The sequence below is a fragment of the Oncorhynchus nerka genome, linkage group LG9b (genome assembly GCF_034236695.1).
Source record: "Oncorhynchus nerka isolate Pitt River linkage group LG9b, Oner_Uvic_2.0, whole genome shotgun sequence".
Lineage (NCBI taxonomy): Eukaryota > Metazoa > Chordata > Actinopteri > Salmoniformes > Salmonidae > Oncorhynchus > Oncorhynchus nerka.
In genome coordinates this window covers 14,788,098-14,808,603 of record NC_088424.1, presented here as the reverse complement: position 1 = coordinate 14,808,603, position 20,506 = coordinate 14,788,098, and the positions used below count along the sequence as shown (strand labels likewise).

Below are 20,506 nucleotides of genomic sequence, written 5' to 3'. Positions count from 1 at the left end.
TGAAGGCACCACACACCAGACCTATAGTGCGCCTCGGCAGTCCAGTGCGCCCTGGTCCTGCTCCTCGCACTCGCCCTGAGGTGTGTGTCCCCAGCCCGGTACCACCAGTGCCAACAGTACCCAGTCCAGAGCGTCCTGCGACAGTACCTAGTCCAGAGCGTCCGGCGACAGTACCCAGTCCAGAGCGTCCGGCGACAGTACCCAGTCCAGAGCGTCCGGCGACGGGCCACAGACCGGAACCTCCAACGACGGGCCACAGTCCGGAACCTCCAACGACGGGCCACAGTTCGGAACCTCCAACGACGGGCCACAGTCCGGAGCCTCCAACGACGGGCCACAGTCCGGAGCCTCCAACGGCGGGCCACAGTCCGGAACCTCCAACGACGGGCCACAGTCCGGAACCTCCAACGACGGGCCACAGTCCGGAACCTCAAACTACAGGCCACAGTCCGGAACCTCAAACGACGGGCCACAGTCCGGGGCCTCCAACGACGGTCCCCAGTCCGGCCTCCAGCGGTTCATTTTGTTGTTTTGTATAGTTTTGTTCAGTGTTCTCTTTTTCATTAAAGAGTTATGTACGCTTACCACGCTGCGCCTTGGTCTCCTCCATACAACGACCGCGACAATTTCTTCATTCTAATTCATCCTGCCACAAGATATAGTCCCGACACAAATCTAGGGTTGCTACCCAAGCCGGCTGGTTGTTCGTTCTGTTGGTTTGGTTGCCAGGGACACGACCCAGTCGTTCAGTCTTTTTGTTCTGTATCTATGGACGCGACACAGTCGTTCGTTCTAAATGTTCTATTGACATACTGGCTGGCGACGTTTTTATCCTTTACTTGCTAGCTAGCCAACTATGGCTAACTTAGTCACATCAAAAAGTGCAGCCAGAATAACAGCAAAGTAGCTGCATTTGTTTAAGCTGTTTTCTAGTGAAATTTATTTGGATACATACATAACAATGAGCTAATGAGGTGCGATTTCACCTGGCATAGAAAATGTGCTCTCTTGTCAGGAAACTGTTGTTCAGAGGAGCTAGCCAACAACACATAACACAATCACTTCAAACTGAAGCTGGAAAGATTGCAAACTAACTGCACTTCATTTTGTTTTACCTTTTTCAATTGACATTTCTTTGTATTTATCTATAAAAATGATGCCAGCTGATCCATGATTCCGACTGGCTGAGAAACGTTGCCTGCCTGTCGGTCTCATCCCGACTAGTTCATTACAATGGACAGCTGGAGATCGAATTTTGAATATTGAAACAATGTTGCAAATGTCAGAGAGACAGACAGTAAAGGTTTATACAAATCTATGCTGTTGAAAACTAAATGATAGTCTAAAAGAAATGTGAGATAATGTCTAGATGCTTTTTATAGTAGAGATCAAGTTTATAAATTGCTTGGCTGGGTTGATGGGACAGTGGGTTGCACAGTCAGATGGAACAGAGTAAATAGGCACGTCATAGATTTATCCGGTGGGAACCTTGTGGAATAGACACCGGCTGGAGTGCGTTTTTTAAATATATTTTTTACAAATATTTTACCCCTTTTTCTCCCGAATTTTGTGGTATCCAATTGTTTTAGTAGCTACTATCTTGTCTCATCGCTACAACTCCCGTACGGGCTCGGGGGAGACGAAGGTTGAAAGTCATGCGTCCTCCGATACACAACCCAACCAAGCCGCACTGCTTCTTAACACAGCGCACATCCAACCCGGAAGCCAGCCACACCAATGTGTCGGAGGAAACACAGTGCACCTGGCAACCTTGGTTAGTGTGCACTGCGCCCGGCCCGCCACAGGAGTCGCTGGTGCGCGTTGAGACAAGGACATCCCTACCGGCCAAGCCCTCCCTAACCCCGACGACGCTAGGCCAATTAACCACCCTTAACCACTGCGCCACCTGGGAGGCCGGATAACCAATCAGCATTCAGGATCAGACCCACCCGTTGTATAATTAAGCAATAAGGCATGAGGGGGTGTAGTGTATGGCCAATATACCATGACTGTTACGTCCGTCGTCGAAATGAGACCAAAGCGCAGCGTGGAAAGTGTACATCTTTATTTATTTTAGATGAACACCCAAAAACAACAAAAGGGCTATACAGCAACTGTGCAAAAACAAGGTGGAAAACAGGCTGCCTAAGTATGATTACCAATCAGCGACAACGATAGACAGCTGCCTCTGGGAACCATACCCGGCCAACAAAGAAATAGAAAACTAGAATGCCCACCCAAATCACACCCTGACCTAACCAATTAGAGAAATAAACAGGCTCTCTAAGGTCAGGGCGTGACAATGTCTAAAGGATATTCTTAGCCACTACGCACCGCGGAGTGCCTGGACACAGCCCTTAGCCGTGGTATATTGGCCATATACCACAAACCGCTGAGGTGCCTTATTGCTATTATAAACTGGTTACCAACGTAATTAGAGCAGTAAAAATACATGTTTTGTCATACCTGTGGTATACAGTCTAATATACCATGGCTGTCAGCCAATCAGCATTCAGGGCTTGAACCACCCAGTTTATAATGGTAAATAATGCTTTGTGTCATTTTGGAGTCACTTTTATGGTAAATAAGAATAGAAAATGTTTCTAAACACTACCATGATTACAGATAGTCCTGAATGAATCGTGAATAATGATCAGTGAGAAAGTTAGACGCACAAATATCATACCCCGACGGCATGCTTACCTCTCACCATTACAATAACAGGGTTAGCATTTGTTGGGGTATGATATTTGTAGATAGGATAGTCCACTCAGTAACAATTTACCTCTGTTTTCCAGGGATTCCTGGGTTCCATTGAATCCGGGAATCCTGGGTTCCATTGAATATTTAGCGCGAACACCGCTAACTAGCTAGCCACTTCACATCCGTTACACTTGCAACATCAAGGTTGGGGGTTCAATTCCCACTGGGGACCAATATGAAAACGCATGAAAATGTATGCACTCACTATTGTAAGTCGCTCTGGATAAGAGTGTTTACTAAAATGTCAATATGAAAGTAGGAAGATTTATGTTTCCAGAACCATACCGCAATTCACTTTTATATGGTGTTTTTGGCTGTTTTGGCTCCTAGAGCCAAACAGAACATGTAAGGTCCTTGGACTATAAGGATTAACGTTCCTTTAGTCCATTATTGGACTTCTTGCCTTGCTGCTGAGTGGCTTTACTTCCTATATTGATACTGAACGTTCTTTTTCAGTTTTATGTCTGCATACTTATCTGCCTCTACCGCGAACGTCATGCGCTCGTTCTCTTTTTTAAGTGCAACAGCAGTGCTTTCAGCCTAGCATCGCCGCTATGGTGTAAAGTTTGAATATCTGCACCCATTTATTCCAACGTGTCCCGACGGAACTGGGGTCACTTTCAGTTTTAAACTGTGCGATTGCTGGCGCCATTTCAATGTCCTTTTAGCTAGCTACCAGCTTGTTAGCTTGCAAGCGTTAGCGTGCTAGCCTAGCTTGCTAATCACGAGTGAAAATCCTTTACTTGCCCGAAAGTCAAATTCAGTTGAATGTTTGTTTTCTTGCTTGTAATCCATCTCGTTTTTAATCCTCGTCGCCATGGTAATACTCCATATGCATGAATAATAAAGTAATGTCCAGACACAGTTCAGTTGATGGTCGTTTATCCAGAAGCGTTGCATGGTTGACACACACATGTTCAGTGGTTGACTGACAACCATAACCTGTAGTACTATGGCTCTACCACGAGGTGTCCTATTACACTAGTGTAGTCGTAAACAATGTAATCAATGTTACTGCACTGTCGGACCTAGAAAATTACATGTATGTGTGCCTGTGTGCGCGTATTCCAACTCAATGTGTTTGTGTGTGTGTGTGTGTGCATGCTCGCCTGAGTGTGTCTGCACGCCCGTGCGCATGGGCAAGTGAGGTGCCAGTCAGCAGGTGCCCTGGCTGGCGGTTGTCAACGAGGCCTATCACGTTGCCATGAACACAGTTGTGCCCCTGCTTCACCACTGTTCCCTTGGGGACCTCAATGTCCCCCTGTGACCTGCCCCATCACTCTCTGTCTGTCAGCTGTTCTCTCTCTCTCTCTCTCCCGCTCTCGCTCTCTCTCGCTCTCAATTCAATTCAAAGGGCTTTATTGGCATGGGAAACATATGTTTTCATTGCCAAGTGAAGTAGATAATAAACAAAAGTGAAGTAAACAATAATATATCTCTCTCCGCCTGCTGTTAACTGCGGTTCTGTCTCTCTCTTGATTTATCATGCCTCTCCCTCTTATCTCTTTCCTTTTTCCCCTCTTCCTCCATCTTTCTCTCTCACTTGTCCATCTCTCCCTCCCCATGTCAATATTCCTCTCGCCATCTCTCACAAAGATAAGACCATGTTTGGATTTCAAATCAGTAGTACACGTTTATTGAAGGATAAAGTCATATTTATGTCCTTGTGACAGTGAAGGGGCATTGGCTAAGTACAGAAGATGTCCAGCGACTGTGTCAGTAGAGCACGTTGGGTGTCTAGAGGGACACAGTCTACGAACGCTCTAGATACGGAACATTGAGTCCAATGGAGCCTCTTTTCACTGACCTAACTTTATCTATATATATATTTTGCATACCTGCCCATAGCCTCTCAAAGGTTCTGTCCCAAATGGGACCCTATCCCCTAGTGCACGACTTTTGGGGCCCATAGGGCTCTGGTCAAAAGTAGTGCACTTTAAAGGGAATAGGGTGCCGTTTGGCACATGGCCTTTGAGAGGCTATGGGCTGATATGTCTGTGGAGTAGGACAAAGACAGACGTATAGAGCAATTGAAAGAAACTTGAATGAAATAGTTTGGTCAGCTAAAAAAGGCTTCATTGGTCTCAATGTATTCTCCTTTTCTGTAAACTGGCAAACGTCTGGAACTCTACTCGTCCAGTATTTAGAGAATGTAAAGACTGTCCCTCAAGACACTCTGTGTTCTGCTGACACAGTTTGCTGTGCATTTTCTGTATTTAATGAATGTCCCTTCGTTGCCACAATGATACTAATATTACTTTGCCTTACAAAAACATATACTATAGTGCAGTTTGTGTAATGCAGTTTGTATAGTGCAGTTTAAGGCGATTTTTACAGTTAACAACTGTAGCTATTTCACATGCTGATATTGACTTTGGTATTACTGAGTTATCATTGGCTAGAACTGGAATTGCTAGGGGGCCTGGCCCACGTGGAGGAAAATGTAGGGGAAATGGCGCAGCAGAGCTTTCAAACTAGGGATTTCGTGGCTTTTTATTTTATTTTATTTTACCTTTATTTAACCAGGCAAGTCAGTTAAGAACACATTCTTATTTTCAATGACGGCCTGGGAACAGTGGGTTAACTGCCTGTTCAGGGGCAGAACGACAGATTTGTACCTTGTCAGCTCGGGGGTTTGAACTCGCAACCTTCCGGTTACTAGTCCAACGCTCTAACCACTAGGCTACGCTGCCGGCTATGCTGCCACCCCTGTCTTACCTCGGCTAATCGAGGTAAGACAGTAATTCTACTAATACATTATTCATGTATGAATTACACATGATTACATCCAGCCCAAAGAGGGATGTTTGAAAAAATACTTAATAATCGCCAAAATTCCGGAGCCTTTAAAGGAAAAATACACCCAAAACCACCAATTCCTATCATTTACAGTGTTAAGTAACACTATGTGAGAACAACACCTTTTGTTTTTCAAGTCAAGTTTTTATTATCACATACACAAGTACAGTGAAATGCCTTTCTTGCTTGCTCTTTCCCAACAATGCAGTAATAATCAATATCAGTAGTACTATATTTTTTGTTATTAAAAAAATGAAGTAGAACAAAAATACACAAGAAATTTTAATAAGAACACGCAAAAGTAAGTAAGCTACAGTTGAAGTTGGAAGTTTACATACTCCTTAGCCAAATACATTTAAACTCAGTTTTTCACAATTCCTGACATTTAATCCTAGTAAAAATGCCATGTCTTAGGTCAGTTAGGATCACCACTTTGTTTTATGCATGGGAAATGTCAGAATAACAGTAGAGAGAATTATTTATTTCAGCTTTTATTTCTTTCCCACAATAAGTTGGGTGAATTTTGGCCCATTCCTCCTGACAGAGCTGGTGTAACTGAGTCAGGTTTGTAGGCCTCCTTGCTCGCACACGCTTTTTCAGTTCTGCCCCCAAATTTTCTATAGGATTGAGGTCAGGGCTTTGTGATGGTCACTCCAACACCTTGATTTTGTTGTCCTTAAGCCATTTTTCCATAACTTTGGAAGTATGCTTGGGGTCATTGTCCATTTGTAAGACCCAAGTTTTAACTTCCTGACTGATGTCTTGAGATGTTGCTCATGATGCCATCTATTTTGTGAAGTGCACCAGTCCCTCCTGCAGCAAAGCACTCCCACAACGTGATGCTGCCACCCCCGTGCTTCGCGGGTGGGATGGTGTTCTCCGGCTTGCAAGCCTCCTCCTCCAGATCAGGAACACCCTCCAGGAGGCAGGTGTATCTGTGTCAAAGGTCAACAATCAAGAGAAGACTTCACCAGAGTAAATACAGAGGGTTTACCACAAGATATAAACCATTAGTAAGACTCAAAAACAGGAAGACCAGATTAGAGTTTGGCAACAAAAAAACATCTAAAAAAGCATGTACAGTGAATTCTGAAGTGTTTAGGGCTGTATTATTATCTGCTCAGATTCAGCCAAATGCATGAAAACTCATTGGACGGCGCTTCACAGTGCAGATGGACAATGCCCTGAAGCGTACTGAGAAAACAACCCAATACTTTTTTAAGGCAAATAAGTGGAATGTTCTGCAATGGCCAAGTAAATCACCTTACCTGAATCCAATTGAGCATGCATTTCACTTGCTGAAGGCAAAACTGAAGGCAAAACGCCCCAAGAACAAGCAGGAACTGAAGACAGCTGCAGTAAAGGCCTGGCAGAGCATCACCAGGGAAGAAACCCAGCATCTGGTGATGTCTATTATGGGTTCAAGACTTCAGGCAGTCATTGAGTGGAAAGGATTTGCAACCAAGTATTAAAACTCACAATTTAATTTATGATTATGTTAGTTTGTCCAATTACTTTTGAGCCCTTAGAACTGGGGGGCTTTGTATAAAAATGGTTGTAATTCCTGCACGGTTCATACAATAATTTTGACAAAACCCTTAAATTAAAGATGAAAGTCTACACTTAAAGCACATCTTGATTGTTCTGTTTCAAATCTATTGTGGTGGCGTACAGAGCCAAAATGATGCAAATTGTGTCACTGTTCAAGTACTTATGGACCCAACTGTATAGGGGTAATGTGACTAGACATCAGAATATATGATAAACAGAGAAGCAGCAGCTTGTGTGTGTGTGTGTGTGTGTGTGTGTGTGTGTGTGTGTGTGTGTGTGTGTGTGTGTGTGTGTGTGTGTTTAGAGTCAACATGAATGTGTGTGGGTGTTATGTTAATGTGAACAAATTGTGTGTTTGTTTGAGTGTGTGTTGGTGTTTCAGTGTGAGTGAGTATGTAGAGTGTGTGTGTGTGTGTGTGTGAGTGTGTGTTGGTGTTTCAGTGTGAGTGAGTATGTAGAGTGTGTGTGTGTGTGTGTGTGTGTGTGTGTGTGTGTGTGTGTGTGTGTGTGTGTGTGTGTGTGTGTGTGTGTGTGTGTTGGTGTTTCAGTGTGAGTGAGTATGTAGAGTGTGTGTGTGTGTGTGTGTGTGTGTGTGTGTGTGTGTGTGTGTGTGTGTGTGTGTGTGTGTGTGTGTGTTGGTGTTTCAGTGTGAGTGAGTATGTAGAGTGTGTGTGTGTGTGTGTGTGTGTGTGTGTGTGAGTGTGTGTTGGTGTTTCAGTGTGAGTGAGTATGTAGAGTGTGTGTGTGTGTGTGTGAGTGTGTGTTGGTGTTTCAGTGTGAGTGAGTATGTAGAGTGTGTGTGTGTGTTTGTTTGAGTGTGTGTTGGTGTTTCAGTGTGAGTGAGTATGTAGAGTGTGTGTGTGTGTGAGTGTGTGTTGGTGTTTCAGTGTGAGTGAGTATGTAGAGTGTGTGTGTGAGTGTGTGTTGGTGTTTCAGTGTGAGTGAGTATGTAGAGTGTGTGTGTGAGTGTGTGTTGGTGTTTCAGTGTGAGTGAGTATGTAGAGTGTGTTTCAGTGTGTGTGTGTGTGTGTGTGTGTGTGTGTGTGTGTGTGTGTGTGTGTGTGTGTGTGTGTGTGTGTGTGTGTGTGTGTGTGTGTGTGTGTGTGTGTGTGTGTTGGTGTTTCAGTGTGAGTGAGTATGTAGAGTGTGTGTGTGTGTGAGTGTGTGTTGGTGTTTCAGTGTGAGTGAGTATGTAGAGTGTGTGTGTGTGTGTGAGTGTGTGTTGGTGTTTCAGTGTGAGTGAGTATGTAGAGTGTGTCTGTGTGAGTGTGTGTTGGTGTTTCAGTGTTAGTGAATATGTAGAGTGTGTGTGTGTGTGTGAGTGTGTGTTGGTGTTTCAGTGTGAGTGAGTATGTAGAGTGTGTGTGTGTGTGTGTGTGTGTGTGTGTGTGTGTGTGTGTGTGTGTGTGTGTGTGTGTGTGTGTGTGTTGGTGTTTCAGTGTGAGTGAGTATGTAGAGTGTGTGTGTGTGTGAGTGTGTGTTGGTGTTTCAGTGTGAGTGAGTATGTAGAGTGTGTGTGTGTGTGTGAGTGTGTGTTGGTGTTTCAGTGTTAGTGAGTATGTAGAGTGTGTCTGTGTGTGTGTGTGAGTGTGTGTTGGTGTTTCAGTGTTAGTGAATATGTAGAGTGTGCATAGAGTCAGAGGAAAAAAACAAATAAAACAGAAGGGTAAATGCACATAGTCTGTGTAGCCATTTTGTTAGCTATGTAGCAGTGTTACGGCTTGGGGATAGAAGCTGTTCAGGAGCCAGTTGGTGTCAGAGTTGTTGGTACGGTACCGGTTGCCATGCGGAAGCAGAGAGAACATTCTATGGCTTGGGTGGCTGGAGTCTTAAGTAGACTGCAAAACCCACAATGCAATAGCTAGCAAAGGTAGCAAACAATAATACCAAAGACAATATCAGCATGTGAAGTAGCTATAGTAGTTAGCTGTAAAATCTCCTTAACAAACTGCACTATCAATTTAGGAGTTTACAATCTCAACATATTCAACCTGCAAACCTGGTCTTATAGACTAAACATAACATTTATTGTTTTATTTCACCTTTATTTAACCAGGTAGGCCAGTTGAGAACAAGTTCTCATTTACAACTGCGACCTAGCCAAGATAAAGCCAAGCAGTGCGACACAAACAACAACATAGTAAATGTAAATCCGAGAAACTCAAATGGATGATATGTTACGTTTGGTATGGTTACACAAGACAGATGGTTATTTAAGGCAACAAAAATAAAGTGTTGGTCGTATTACAACACGAATGTCTAGCAACCCAAAAGTTGCGAGTTTGAATCTTATCACTGACAACTTTAGCATTTTAGCTAACTACCAACGTTTCAACTACTTAGCATGTTAGCTAACAAATGAATACATAACATATCACACTAAATGGACAATCTCAGATTTACGTACAGACTAATATGAATACGAATGCTTTGAGACCAGATTGAGTATTGTGATAATAATTTATAGAAAGATGACTTTTAGATTGTGAAAATGTCTATCGCACGTCAGATGTCAGGACTGGCCAATGTCATAACTCATGATGTTATGATGTTATATTCTCGCTCGAATAAGCCATTGATTGTATTTTTGAGATAATCCCGACCTCGAGAAATGTGTAATTTAACAGAGGTTCACCTCCTATTTTTCTGATTCAGTCCGTGGTGTTTAGCTTAGCGCTGTTACGAACTTAAGACGTCGATCTGCAGGTGCTGGAAAGGGTTAGGCTTAGGGGAAAGGGTTACATGCTTAGTTGCAAAGTAGCGAAAAAGTAGTAAGTAGTTGAAAAGGTGCTAAAATTCTAAATTTGTCAGTGACCTTTGGGTTGCTAGACGTTCACGTTATATGCCAACCAGCCACCCACTCGAGTTTTAACACTAGATATAACATTCAAAATGGGTGAATCTTTCCTTTAATTTGACCCTCCTCACAGCAGGAAAATAATCGAGCAGCCACAGGAAATGTGAATAATTATGTGGATTTTGATTCATCTACATTTTAGTAGGAATTAATCCCTTTTTCATGAGGGTTTTTTCTTTTTTGAATTTGACCCCTTTTTCTCCCCAATTTAGTGGTATCCAATTGTTTTTAGTAGCTACTATCTTGTCTCATCGCTACAACTCCCGTATGGGCTCGGGAGAGATGAAGGTTGAAAGTCATGCGTCCTCCGATACACAACCCAACCAAGCAGCACTGCTTCTTAACACAGCGCGCATCCAACCCGGAAGCCAGCCGCACCAATGTGTCGGAGGAAACACCGTGCACCTGGCAACCTTGGTTAGCTCGCACTGCACCCGGCCCGCCACAGGAGTCGCTGGTGCGCGATGAGACAAGGACATCCCTACCGGCCAAGCCCTCCCTAACACGGACGATGCTAGGCCAATTGTGCGTCGCCCCACGGGCCTCCCGGTCACGGCCGGTTACGACAGAGCCTGGGTGCGAACCCAGAGTCTCTGATGGCACAGCTGGCGCTGCAGTACAGCGCCCTTAACCACTGCGCCACCCGGGAGGCCCAAGTCTCTCTCTTTCCACCCATCACTAAGTCCACTCATTCCCTTTCTCATTCATTCAGCTCAACATGTTGGAATGCATCTATCTGTCCTTCCCACTGGCTTTTCACACAGTGTTCCTTCTGTACACATTTCTCTTTTCTTATATTTTTTGTGCTCTCTCTCTCTCTGCCTGTTACTGTGACTATTCCTCTTGTGCTTCATTTTCCTATGGTTTTCCCTCTCTCCTTTCTCTCCCACCCATCTCTCCCTTTCCTCCCTCTCTCCTCTCCCCCTCTGTCCAGTGTGTACGTCTCGCTGTCAGAAGTTCCTGATCTCGCGTGTGGGCGAGGACTGGATCTTTCTCATCCTACTGGGTCTGGTCATGGCCCTGGTCAGCTGGGTGATGGACTATGCTATCGCCTTTTGTCAGCAAGGTGAGAGAGAGGGATGAAGAGAGAGAGAGAGAGAGAGAGAGAGAGAGAGAGAGAGAGAGAGAGAGATATTATTGGGTGTAGTCATGGCCCTGGTCAGAGTGGTCAGCTACGTGATGGACTAGGCCATAGCCTAGGCTCTAAGGGTATGGAAGGAGAGAGAGAACGGGACAGAGGGAGGGAGAAAGAAAGAACGGAACAGAGGGAGGGAGAAAGAGAGAACGGAACAGAGGGAGGGAGAGAGAGAGAATGGGACGGAGGGAGGGGGAGAGAGAGAGAACGGGACGGGACGGAGGGAGGGAGAGAGAGAGAACGGGACGGGACGGAGGAGAGTGAGAGAACAGGACGGGACGGGATGGAGGGAGGGAGAGAGAGAGAACGGGACGGGACAGAGGGAGGGAGAGAGAGAGAACGGGACGGGGCAGAGGGAGGGAGAGAGAGAGAACGGGACGGGATGGAGGGAGGAGAGAGAGATGACGGGACGGAGGGAGGGAGAAAGGGAGAACGGAACAGAGGGAGGGAGAAAGAGAGAACGGAACAGAGGAGGGAGAGAGAGAGAGAGAATGGGACGGAGGGAGGGAGAGAGAGAGAAGGGGACGGGACGGAGGGAGGGGAGAGAGAGAGAACGGGACGGGACGGAGGGAGGGAGAGAGAGAGAACGGGGGGACGGGACAGAGGAGGGAGAGAGAGAGAACGGGACGGGATGGAGGGAGGGAGGGAGAGAGAGAGAACGGGACGGGACAGAGGGAGGGAGAGAGAGAGAACGGGGACGGGACAGAGGGAGGGAGAGAGAGAGAACGGGACGGGATGGAGGGAGGGAGAGAGAGATGACGGGACGGAGGGAGGGAGAAAGAGAGAACGGGACGGGACGGAGGGAGGGAGAGAGAGAGAACGGGAGGGAGAAAGAGAGAACGGAACAGAGGAGGGAGAAAGAGAGAACGGAACAGAGGGAGATAGAGAACGGGACGGAGGGAGGGAGAAAGAGAGAACGGGACGGGACGGAGGGAGGGAGAGAGAGAGAACGGGACGGAGGGAGGGAGAAAGAGAGAACGGAACAGAGGGAGGGAGAGAGAGAGAATGGGACGGAGGGAGGGAGAGAGAGAGAACGGGACGGGACGGAGGGAGGGAGAGAGAGAGAACGGGACGGGACGGAGGGAGAGTGAGAGAACGGGACGGGACAGAGGGAGGGAGAGAGAGAGAACGGGACGGGATGGAGGGAGGGAGAGAGAGAGAACGGGATGGGATGGAGGGAGGGAGAGAGAGATGACGGGACGGAGGGAGGGAGGGAGAAAGAAAGAACGGAACAGAGGGAGGGAGAAAGAGAGAACGGAACAGAGGGAGGGAGAGAGAGAGAGAACGGGACGGGACGGAGGAAGGGAGAGAGAGAGAACGGGACAGGACAGAGGGAGGGAGAGAGAGAGAACGGGACGGGATGGAGGGAGGGAGAGAGAGAGAACGGGACGGGACAGAGGGAGGGAGAGAGAGAGAACGGGACGGGACAGAGGGAGGGAGAGAGAGAGAACGGGACGGGATGGAGGGAGGGAGAGAGAGATGACGGGACGGAGGGAGGGAGAAAGAGAGAACGGGACGGGACGGAGGGAGGGAGAGAGAGAGAACGGGAGGGAGAAAGAGAGAACGGAACAGAGGGAGGGAGAAAGAGAGAACGGAACAGAGGGAGAGAGAGAACGGGACGGAGGGAGGGAGAAAGAGAGAACGGGACGGGACGGAGGGAGGGAGAGAGAGAGAACGGGACGGAGGGAGGGAGAAAGAGAGAACGGGACGGAGTGAGGGAGAAAGAGAGAAAGGTAGCTGGCGTGAGAGCGAGAGAGATATTCAGAGCCTCCCTAGTGTAAAAAAAGTGTATTTAATTGGTTTAATGTATCTCTGTGTGTCTGTGCAGCTCAGAAGTGGATGTACGGGGGACTGGACAGTAACATGCTCCTGCAGTACCTGGCATGGGTCACCTACCCAGTGGTGCTCATCACTTTCTCAGCAGGGTTCACACAGATACTGTCCCCGCAGGCTGTGGGTAAGAGACACACCCACGCTCAAGTGTGACACACACACATACACACACACGCAATTACATGAATGGGCGTGCAGACACACACACACACACACATGTACTCTCTCATTCAATTTCACCTCACACCTAAATTCATTGCTAATCATGCACACTCATATATGTAAATACCTCATTTACATACAGAATGAAACACTGTGCATGATTGTTTAAAGGTCACAGATGTATGGAGTGGACTCCGTTCACAAGAGTAGTTGGCAAAGGTTATACAACTTCAGGACATCCTTGACTATATCCTTGAAACCGCTAGTACTGACAGCCTTGAATACATACATAATCTTGAAGGTGATGCATGAATATACCTTTTACTCCCCTTCCTTCTCTCTCCCTCCTCCCTCCCCCTCCTCCGGCCGTCTCCTCTCCCACCTCTGCTCTTCCTCCTTTCTCTCCTCTTCTTTCTCAGGTTCGGGTATCCCAGAGATGAAGACCATTCTGAGAGGCGTAGTGCTGAAGGAATATCTCACCTTTAAAACCTTTGTGGCCAAAGTTATTGGGCTGACCTGTGCTCTGGGCAGTGGCATGCCCCTGGGAAAGGAGGTGGGAAACCCCTAGTGGACTGTTACAGAATGAAAGGGATATGTTTGAAATTCCTGAATTCGTGTTTATCAAGCATCTCAGAGTAGAAGTGCTGATCTAGGGACGGTTTTGCCTTTAGATCATAATGAATAAGGTTATGGACACGGGGCGACCTGATCCTAGATCAGAAGTCCTACTCTGAGAGGCTTTATGAATACGGGCCCTGATCTGAAATTGGTTTAGTTCTGGCTTTTTTTTCTCCCTTTCCCCCTCCCTCATCCTATAAACCCCTACGCCTCCATCTCTCTCTTTCTCTCTCTCTCTCTCTCTCTCTCTCTCCTCCGATCACTCTCTCAGGGCCCGTTCGTTCATGTGGCCAGTCTCTGTGCAGCCCTCCTGAGCAAGTTCTTGGCTGCCTTGTTTGGTGGACTCTACAAGGTGAGAGACCCCCCCCCACACACACACACACACATACATACACACACACACACATACACACACACACCTAACCTTTAACCCTTCACACACGCTTACTCCCTCTCAATTTGGTTTAGTATCTGTGTGGTACCTGTCTGACCAGCCTGCCACCCCTCCAGGACCCACTCTCACCTCCACTCACCTGAGTCCAAGCCTGGGCTCCAGTCTGGCTCCTGTCTATGGTTCTCAGTCTGCCAAGAGATTACTTTCTCTGCCATACACCACCCAAGACTTGGAGGAAGAGGAGGAAAAGGAGGAGGAGAAGAACAAGGAGAGGGAGGGAAAGGGTGATGAAGGAAGAAAGTGTCAAGTCAGCAAGAGTCAAATAAGACTGTCTACTTTATAGAGCTTCCATATTGATCGGTGTCAGCGCTCAATCCATTTGAACCCAGTCACTATAAGAGATTGCATATACTTTCCGTCCCAAAAAAAACAACGCAATGACGCATCAAAGAGAATATTCCAGAAGATTTTGGTCTCTGCTTTTCTTCTTTTGAACTCTTAGGTACTCACTCAGATTTCTGTCTTTTCCCACTTACTGCTTAAGGAAGAGCCCTTTGAGGGAAACAAGGTACGAGTGCACGTGTGTCTGAGTATGTGCACATCTGAGAGTTTCCACGTTTCATGTACACATGTTGGAGCGTCATGTGAGCATCATTCCATTTCTAATCCAGGGTTCCTATTATATTCTATGTGAATGACACATGACATCTCCCTTGACTTCATGTTAGTTTGTTCATTCTAGAATTCCTCTCTGTGACTCCATCGTATTCCAATGCCCTAGGCCTTCCCTCTTTACCAGAAAAGTGTATATGTGTATGTGTGTTTACATGTGTGTGTGTGTATGTACTATGGGTGCTTGCACATACGTGTGTGTGTGTTCCTATTCCTACAGAATGAGCTGAGGAACACTGAGATGCTATCAGCAGCGTGTGCAGTGGGGGTAGGCTGCTGCTTCGCTGCCCCCATTGGAGGTAATTAGAATATACTTTGGGTGAGAAATACAATAAGTGAAAGAATGGTGTTACTGCAAAAGTGTGTGTGTGTGTGTGTGTGTGTGTGTGTGTGTGTGTGTGTGTGTGTGTGTGTGTGTGTGTGTGTGTGTGTGTGTGTGTGTGTGTGTGTGTGTGTGTGTGTTGCAGGTGTGCTCTTCAGCATTGAGGTAACGTCTACGTTCTTTGCGGTGAGGAACTACTGGAGGGGCTTCTTCGCTGCCACCTTCAGCGCCTTCATCTTCAGAGTATTGGCTGTGTGGAACCAGGACGAAGGTGAGGAGGTGTGTGTGAGTGTGTGTAAGGGGAAGGGCTTTGGGTCTACGTCACTGAGTCAATAGTTAGTCGGTGGTGACTCATGTTATTTCTCTTTCTCTCTATGTCTGTCTTTCACTCAGAGACCATCACAGCCCTCTTTAAGACGCGTTTCCGCCTGGACTTCCCCTTTGACCTCCAGGAGCTGCCAGCCTTCGCGATCCTGGGGTACGGTTTCTTGTTTGTCTTTTGTGTCCAACACGCCCAGGTCTGACTCCTCCTCATTCTGATCACTTCAATGGCTATTGGCTTCAATGACTATTGGCTATTGACTATTGGCTTCAATGGCTGTTGGCTTCAATGGCTATTGCCTATTGGCTTCAATCGCTATTGGCTATTGGCTTCAATGGCTATTGAACTAGAATGGTGTGTGACACTGTCCCCTCTCCTCCTCAGAATTGCGTGTGGTTTTGGTGGGGCTCTCTTTGTCTACCTGAACAGACTGATAGTAGAGTGTATGAGGAAACAGAAGACAATCAACAAGTTCCTGCTCAGGAAGTGAGTCTACACACACACACACACACACACACACACACACACACACACACACACACACACACACACACACACACACAGAGACAAAGACACTGCTACACACACCAAACACACACACACAGCGCCGGCTCACCCTTTACGTGGACCACACACTGCGCGTTGGCGGCTCAGACAAAAATAAAACATATTTTTACAAATTTGAGAGAGAGTTTGAAAGAACACACTTTTGAGAGTTGGAATTCTATAATACACAAAGTTCAGCACGACTACAAATAAACTAACATTCTCTCAAGTCATGTTTTGGACCCAAGGGTTATGAGGTGTGGGGCCCCCAACCATATCTCACTTTGGGCCCCCAAAAGGCTAAAGCCCTGAGTTCTTTCGTACATGAACAGCAGTGTATTATAGTGAAGAAAACACTGTAAAACAGGATGGGAGCACCTGAGCAACACCCACTTTTTTCAACCAGAAAATGATCATGATCCTTTGGGTAATTTGTTATTTTCAATGATTAGTAATGTTTTGAGCTAGTAGGTGTGTCCATGTTATATATGATATAATAATGAACAGATTGCATTTTGCGTCCAGGTCACCTCAAGATGAATGGCTTTGACCACTGGAATGTTTTACTTCCTTCCGCACACCACTGTTTTAGTTCAGTGCCGTTAGAAAGCACTACCGTAGTTGCACCACTGTTTTAGTTCAGTGCCGTTAGAAAGCACTACCGTAGTTGCACCACTGTTTTAGTTCAGGGCCGTTAGAAAGCACTACCGTAGTTGCACCACTGTTTTAGTTCAGTGCCGTTAGAAAGCACTACCGTAGTTGCACCACTGTTTTAGTTCAGTGCCGTTAGAAAGCACTACCGTAGTTGCACCACTGTTTTAGTTCAGTGCCGTTAGAAAGCACTACCGTAGTTGCACCACTGTTTTAGTTCCGTGCCGTTAGAAAGCACTACCGTAGTTACACCACTGTTTTAGTTCCGTGCCGTTAGAAAGCACTACCGTAGTTGCACCACTGTTTTAGTTCCGTGCCGTTAGAAAGCACTACCGTAGTTACACCACTGTTTTAGTTCCGTGCCGTTAGAAAGCACTACCGTAGTTGCACCACTGTTTTAGTTCAGTGCCGTTAGAAAGCACTACCGTAGTTGCACCACTGTTTTAGTTCAGTGCCGTTAGAAAGCACTACCGTAGTTGCACCACTGTTTTAGTTCAGTGCCGTTAGAAAGCACTACCGTAGTTGCACCACTGTTTTAGTTCAGTGCCGTTAGAAAGCACTACCGTAGTTGCACCACTGTTTTAGTTCAGTGCCGTTAGAAAGCACTACCGTAGTTGCACCACTGTTTTAGTTCAGTGCCGTTAGAAAGCACTACCGTAGTTGCACCACTGTTTTAGTTCCGTGCCGTTAGAAAGCACTACCGTAGTTGCACCACTGTTTTAGTTCAGTGCCGTTAGAAAGCACTACCGTAGTTGCACCACTGTTTTAGTTCAGTGCCGTTAGAAAGCACTACCGTAGTTGCACCACTGTTTTAGTTCAGTGCCGTTAGAAAGCACTTGCGTAGTTGCACCACTGTTTTAGTTCAGGGCCGTTAGAAAACACTACCGTAGTTGCACCACTGTTTTAGTTCAGTGCCGTTAGAAAGCACTTGCGTAGTTGCACCACTGTTTTAGTTCAGGGCCGTTAGAAAACACTACCGTAGTTGCACCACTGTTTTAGTTCAGTGCCGTTAGAAAGCACTACCATAGTTGCACCACTGTTTTAGTTCAGTGCCGTTAGAAAGCACTACCGTAGGTGCACACCGCTGTTTTAGTTCAGGGCCGTTAGAAAGCACTACCGTAGTTGCACCACTGTTTTAGTTCAGGGCCGTTAGAAAGCACTACCATAGTTGCACCACTGTTTTAGTTCAGTGCCGTTAGAAAGCACTACCACTGGTGTATAAAATGAAAAGGCATCTGCAAAATATATATTTTTTAATCTATTTTGTTGTTGTTTTTTTATGTTGTTTCATGTCCGACGGTGTTGGTCACATGGTGTTGTTACATATCATTTGAGAAGTGCGCACCGCGAACAAATTCAGTTTGTAATTCCACTTTTCCTGTAAGAGCCATGATGGGCATGTCTTGGCTGTATTGCAGCCTCTGACTCTGCCTTCCATCAGCCTACTAAAGGTTGCACCTTTGCAGACAACTGCATGTCCGGTAGGGACCTCGCAATAGAGAAATAATCAGTAGGTCTAATATTACGTGATTAAATCTGTGGGGGGGGGGGATCCTCCCCAAACTGTGTAGAGGCATTTAACACCATTCTGCACTTTGCCATCCATTTCCCAACATCAATCGGTTAAATGATATTGTTAAAACATTTTCATTCAGTTACAAAAGTAACAGTCCTGGGTGAGCCCACCGTGGCCGCTTTGAGGTTACAATGTAGCCAATATGTATGCGCTAAATGGAAAAGCACAGGATCATTTGTTTTGTCGATAAAAACAAACAGCTCTGCTTGGCTTGGTAAGGAACAGATCGAAATTCACTGGGGGGGGGGGGGGGGGCTGGTCCAACTCAAGATGTCATAAAAAAATGATGCACCCCCTTCCCAAAGTAAAATATTTCCACATATAAATAAATGTAACACCCTCCCCCCTCATAGAATGAACTCAAAATAATGTTTACGACCACAAATAACAATAACTGTAGCGACCCTGTGTTTACAAATATGGCTATTTTTATGGGTACAGTCGCAGGGCTACGAGCTCACTCTCCCTGCCTGTTTCATTACACTACAATCAGCCGGCTGCAGACAATGATCAGTTAGGGGGAAATTAGATTTTTTACATTTGGATGCCATATTTATAATTATATAAAATATATGCAACAAATTCTCCACCAACAGGTTTCTGTGCCAATGCACCACACAACCAATTAACAAAGCATACTGACTTCGGCACTTCAATATCATAGCTTGCGTTTTCAACAACACAATAAATAGACTATTTCAATCTTGACAAACAGAAAACACATCCCTCCCTACTTTGTAGGCCTACGCAGTATAGAAGGTGTCACGCCCTAACCGTAGAGAGCTTTATATGTCTCTATTTTGGGTTGGTCAGGGTGTGATTTGGGTGGGCATTCTATGTCCCTTTTTCTATGATTTGTATTTCTGTGTGTTTGGCCGGGTGTGGTTCTCAATCAGAGGCAGCTGTCTATCGTTGTCTCTGATTGAGAACCATACTTAGGTAGTCTTTTTCTCCACCTATATTTATGGGTAGTTTTCCATGTATAGTTGCCTGTGAGACCTACGTTGGCGTCACGGTTTTGTTTGATGTTTATTGTTTTGTTGGTGACGTCTTATAATAAAGAAGTATGTACGCTCACCACGCTGCACCTTGGTCTCCTCAATATGACGACCGTGACAGAAGGCTTGGCTTGACAATCTCCGAATGTCATTAAACTTTTTGATGTTTTGTAACAGATGTCTCTTTCCATTCATCAATTGGCCACTGCACAGTTTGCATTGATTGCTTTTATTTGTACACAAAGATTTATACACAAAGATTTGTTCAAGTGACAGGGATTGCACAATAAAGTCGGGGGCGTATTTCTATTGTGGCAATGACATAGATACAGACACATCCCAAAGATGGAGACTAAAACATGCTCAACCTCCAGATCAGTATGAGGGGGGAGTTTAAAATACAATTATTTTAAGCTTGCTTGGCCGGTAGAACATTTTTTAGATGTTAGGAACTGCTGGTGAACCATGATGTGCAGGCATAACCATAGTGACACTGGACTAGTGCACTTGCCATAGTCTTTAGGGTGTATATAGCTAGGTTCCCATCCAATTGGCGACAGATTTCATGTGAATGTTCTAAAATCTTCACAAAAACAATATGCAATTTCAGCGCTGGATAATATGACAGGCAACATTTTAATTGACCGGACATTTGAGAAATTCCTTGGACATCCATATGCATTCAGATCCAACCTGGCGCAGCCAGCGGCATCAATAAACGAGGGCTGTTGGCCACATTTAAGTGTCCTTTAAAACAGCCTTTATCAAATTACGAAAACACTATTCCTTGTGTTTCGATGTGTAGCATATGCAACTTTTTTATCCATTTTTTTTTTCTCTAGGTACTTTTTCGAAAACAATAATTGTCCACCTCGCGGTTCAGCTGTCAGATATTTGAGCATTAAATGTATTAGGGCATTGTATGCAAAGGCTTAGGTGTCCACGGTATGATCATAGTTTAATAGGCTATATATGTCTTCACTGTTGACGTTGAGACTGGTGTTTTGCGGGTACAATTTAATGAAGCTGCCAGTTGAGGAAATTTGCTTTTCTTTCAAAAACAAGGGCATTTCCAAGTGACCCCAAACTTTTGAACAGTAGAGTATAAATATATAAAGGATGAGAAGCTTAGGCCTGACCCCAGAGAGATACAACACCGACATGCATTTCTTCATGTCAGATGGCTACTACTCTACAGAAATAGACGTACAGAAGGAGGGTCATTTGTACATTTTAGATCCAAATATTTCTATTGTTATTTTATAGGCCTGAAACAGTCTTCCTGACCTCAAGTTCAACTGTCGGAG

The 20,506-nt window shown here is 45.6% G+C and overlaps 1 protein-coding gene across 1 annotated transcript in view; it reads left to right on the top strand.

The window, feature by feature from the left end:
• LOC115114330 (chloride channel protein 2-like) overlaps positions 1–20,506 on the top strand; it is a 66,029-nt gene that overhangs the window by 32,078 nt on the left and 13,445 nt on the right. Inside the window, exons 3-11 of the mRNA XM_065013366.1 lie at positions 10,905–11,036; positions 12,934–13,062; positions 13,520–13,653; positions 13,990–14,070; positions 14,627–14,680; positions 15,005–15,083; positions 15,252–15,377; positions 15,500–15,584; positions 15,813–15,914. Of these exons, the coding sequence (XP_064869438.1) occupies positions 10,905–11,036; positions 12,934–13,062; positions 13,520–13,653; positions 13,990–14,070; positions 14,627–14,680; positions 15,005–15,083; positions 15,252–15,377; positions 15,500–15,584; positions 15,813–15,914 (922 nt within the window). The remainder of the gene's footprint in view (positions 1–10,904; positions 11,037–12,933; positions 13,063–13,519; positions 13,654–13,989; positions 14,071–14,626; positions 14,681–15,004; positions 15,084–15,251; positions 15,378–15,499; positions 15,585–15,812; positions 15,915–20,506) is intronic.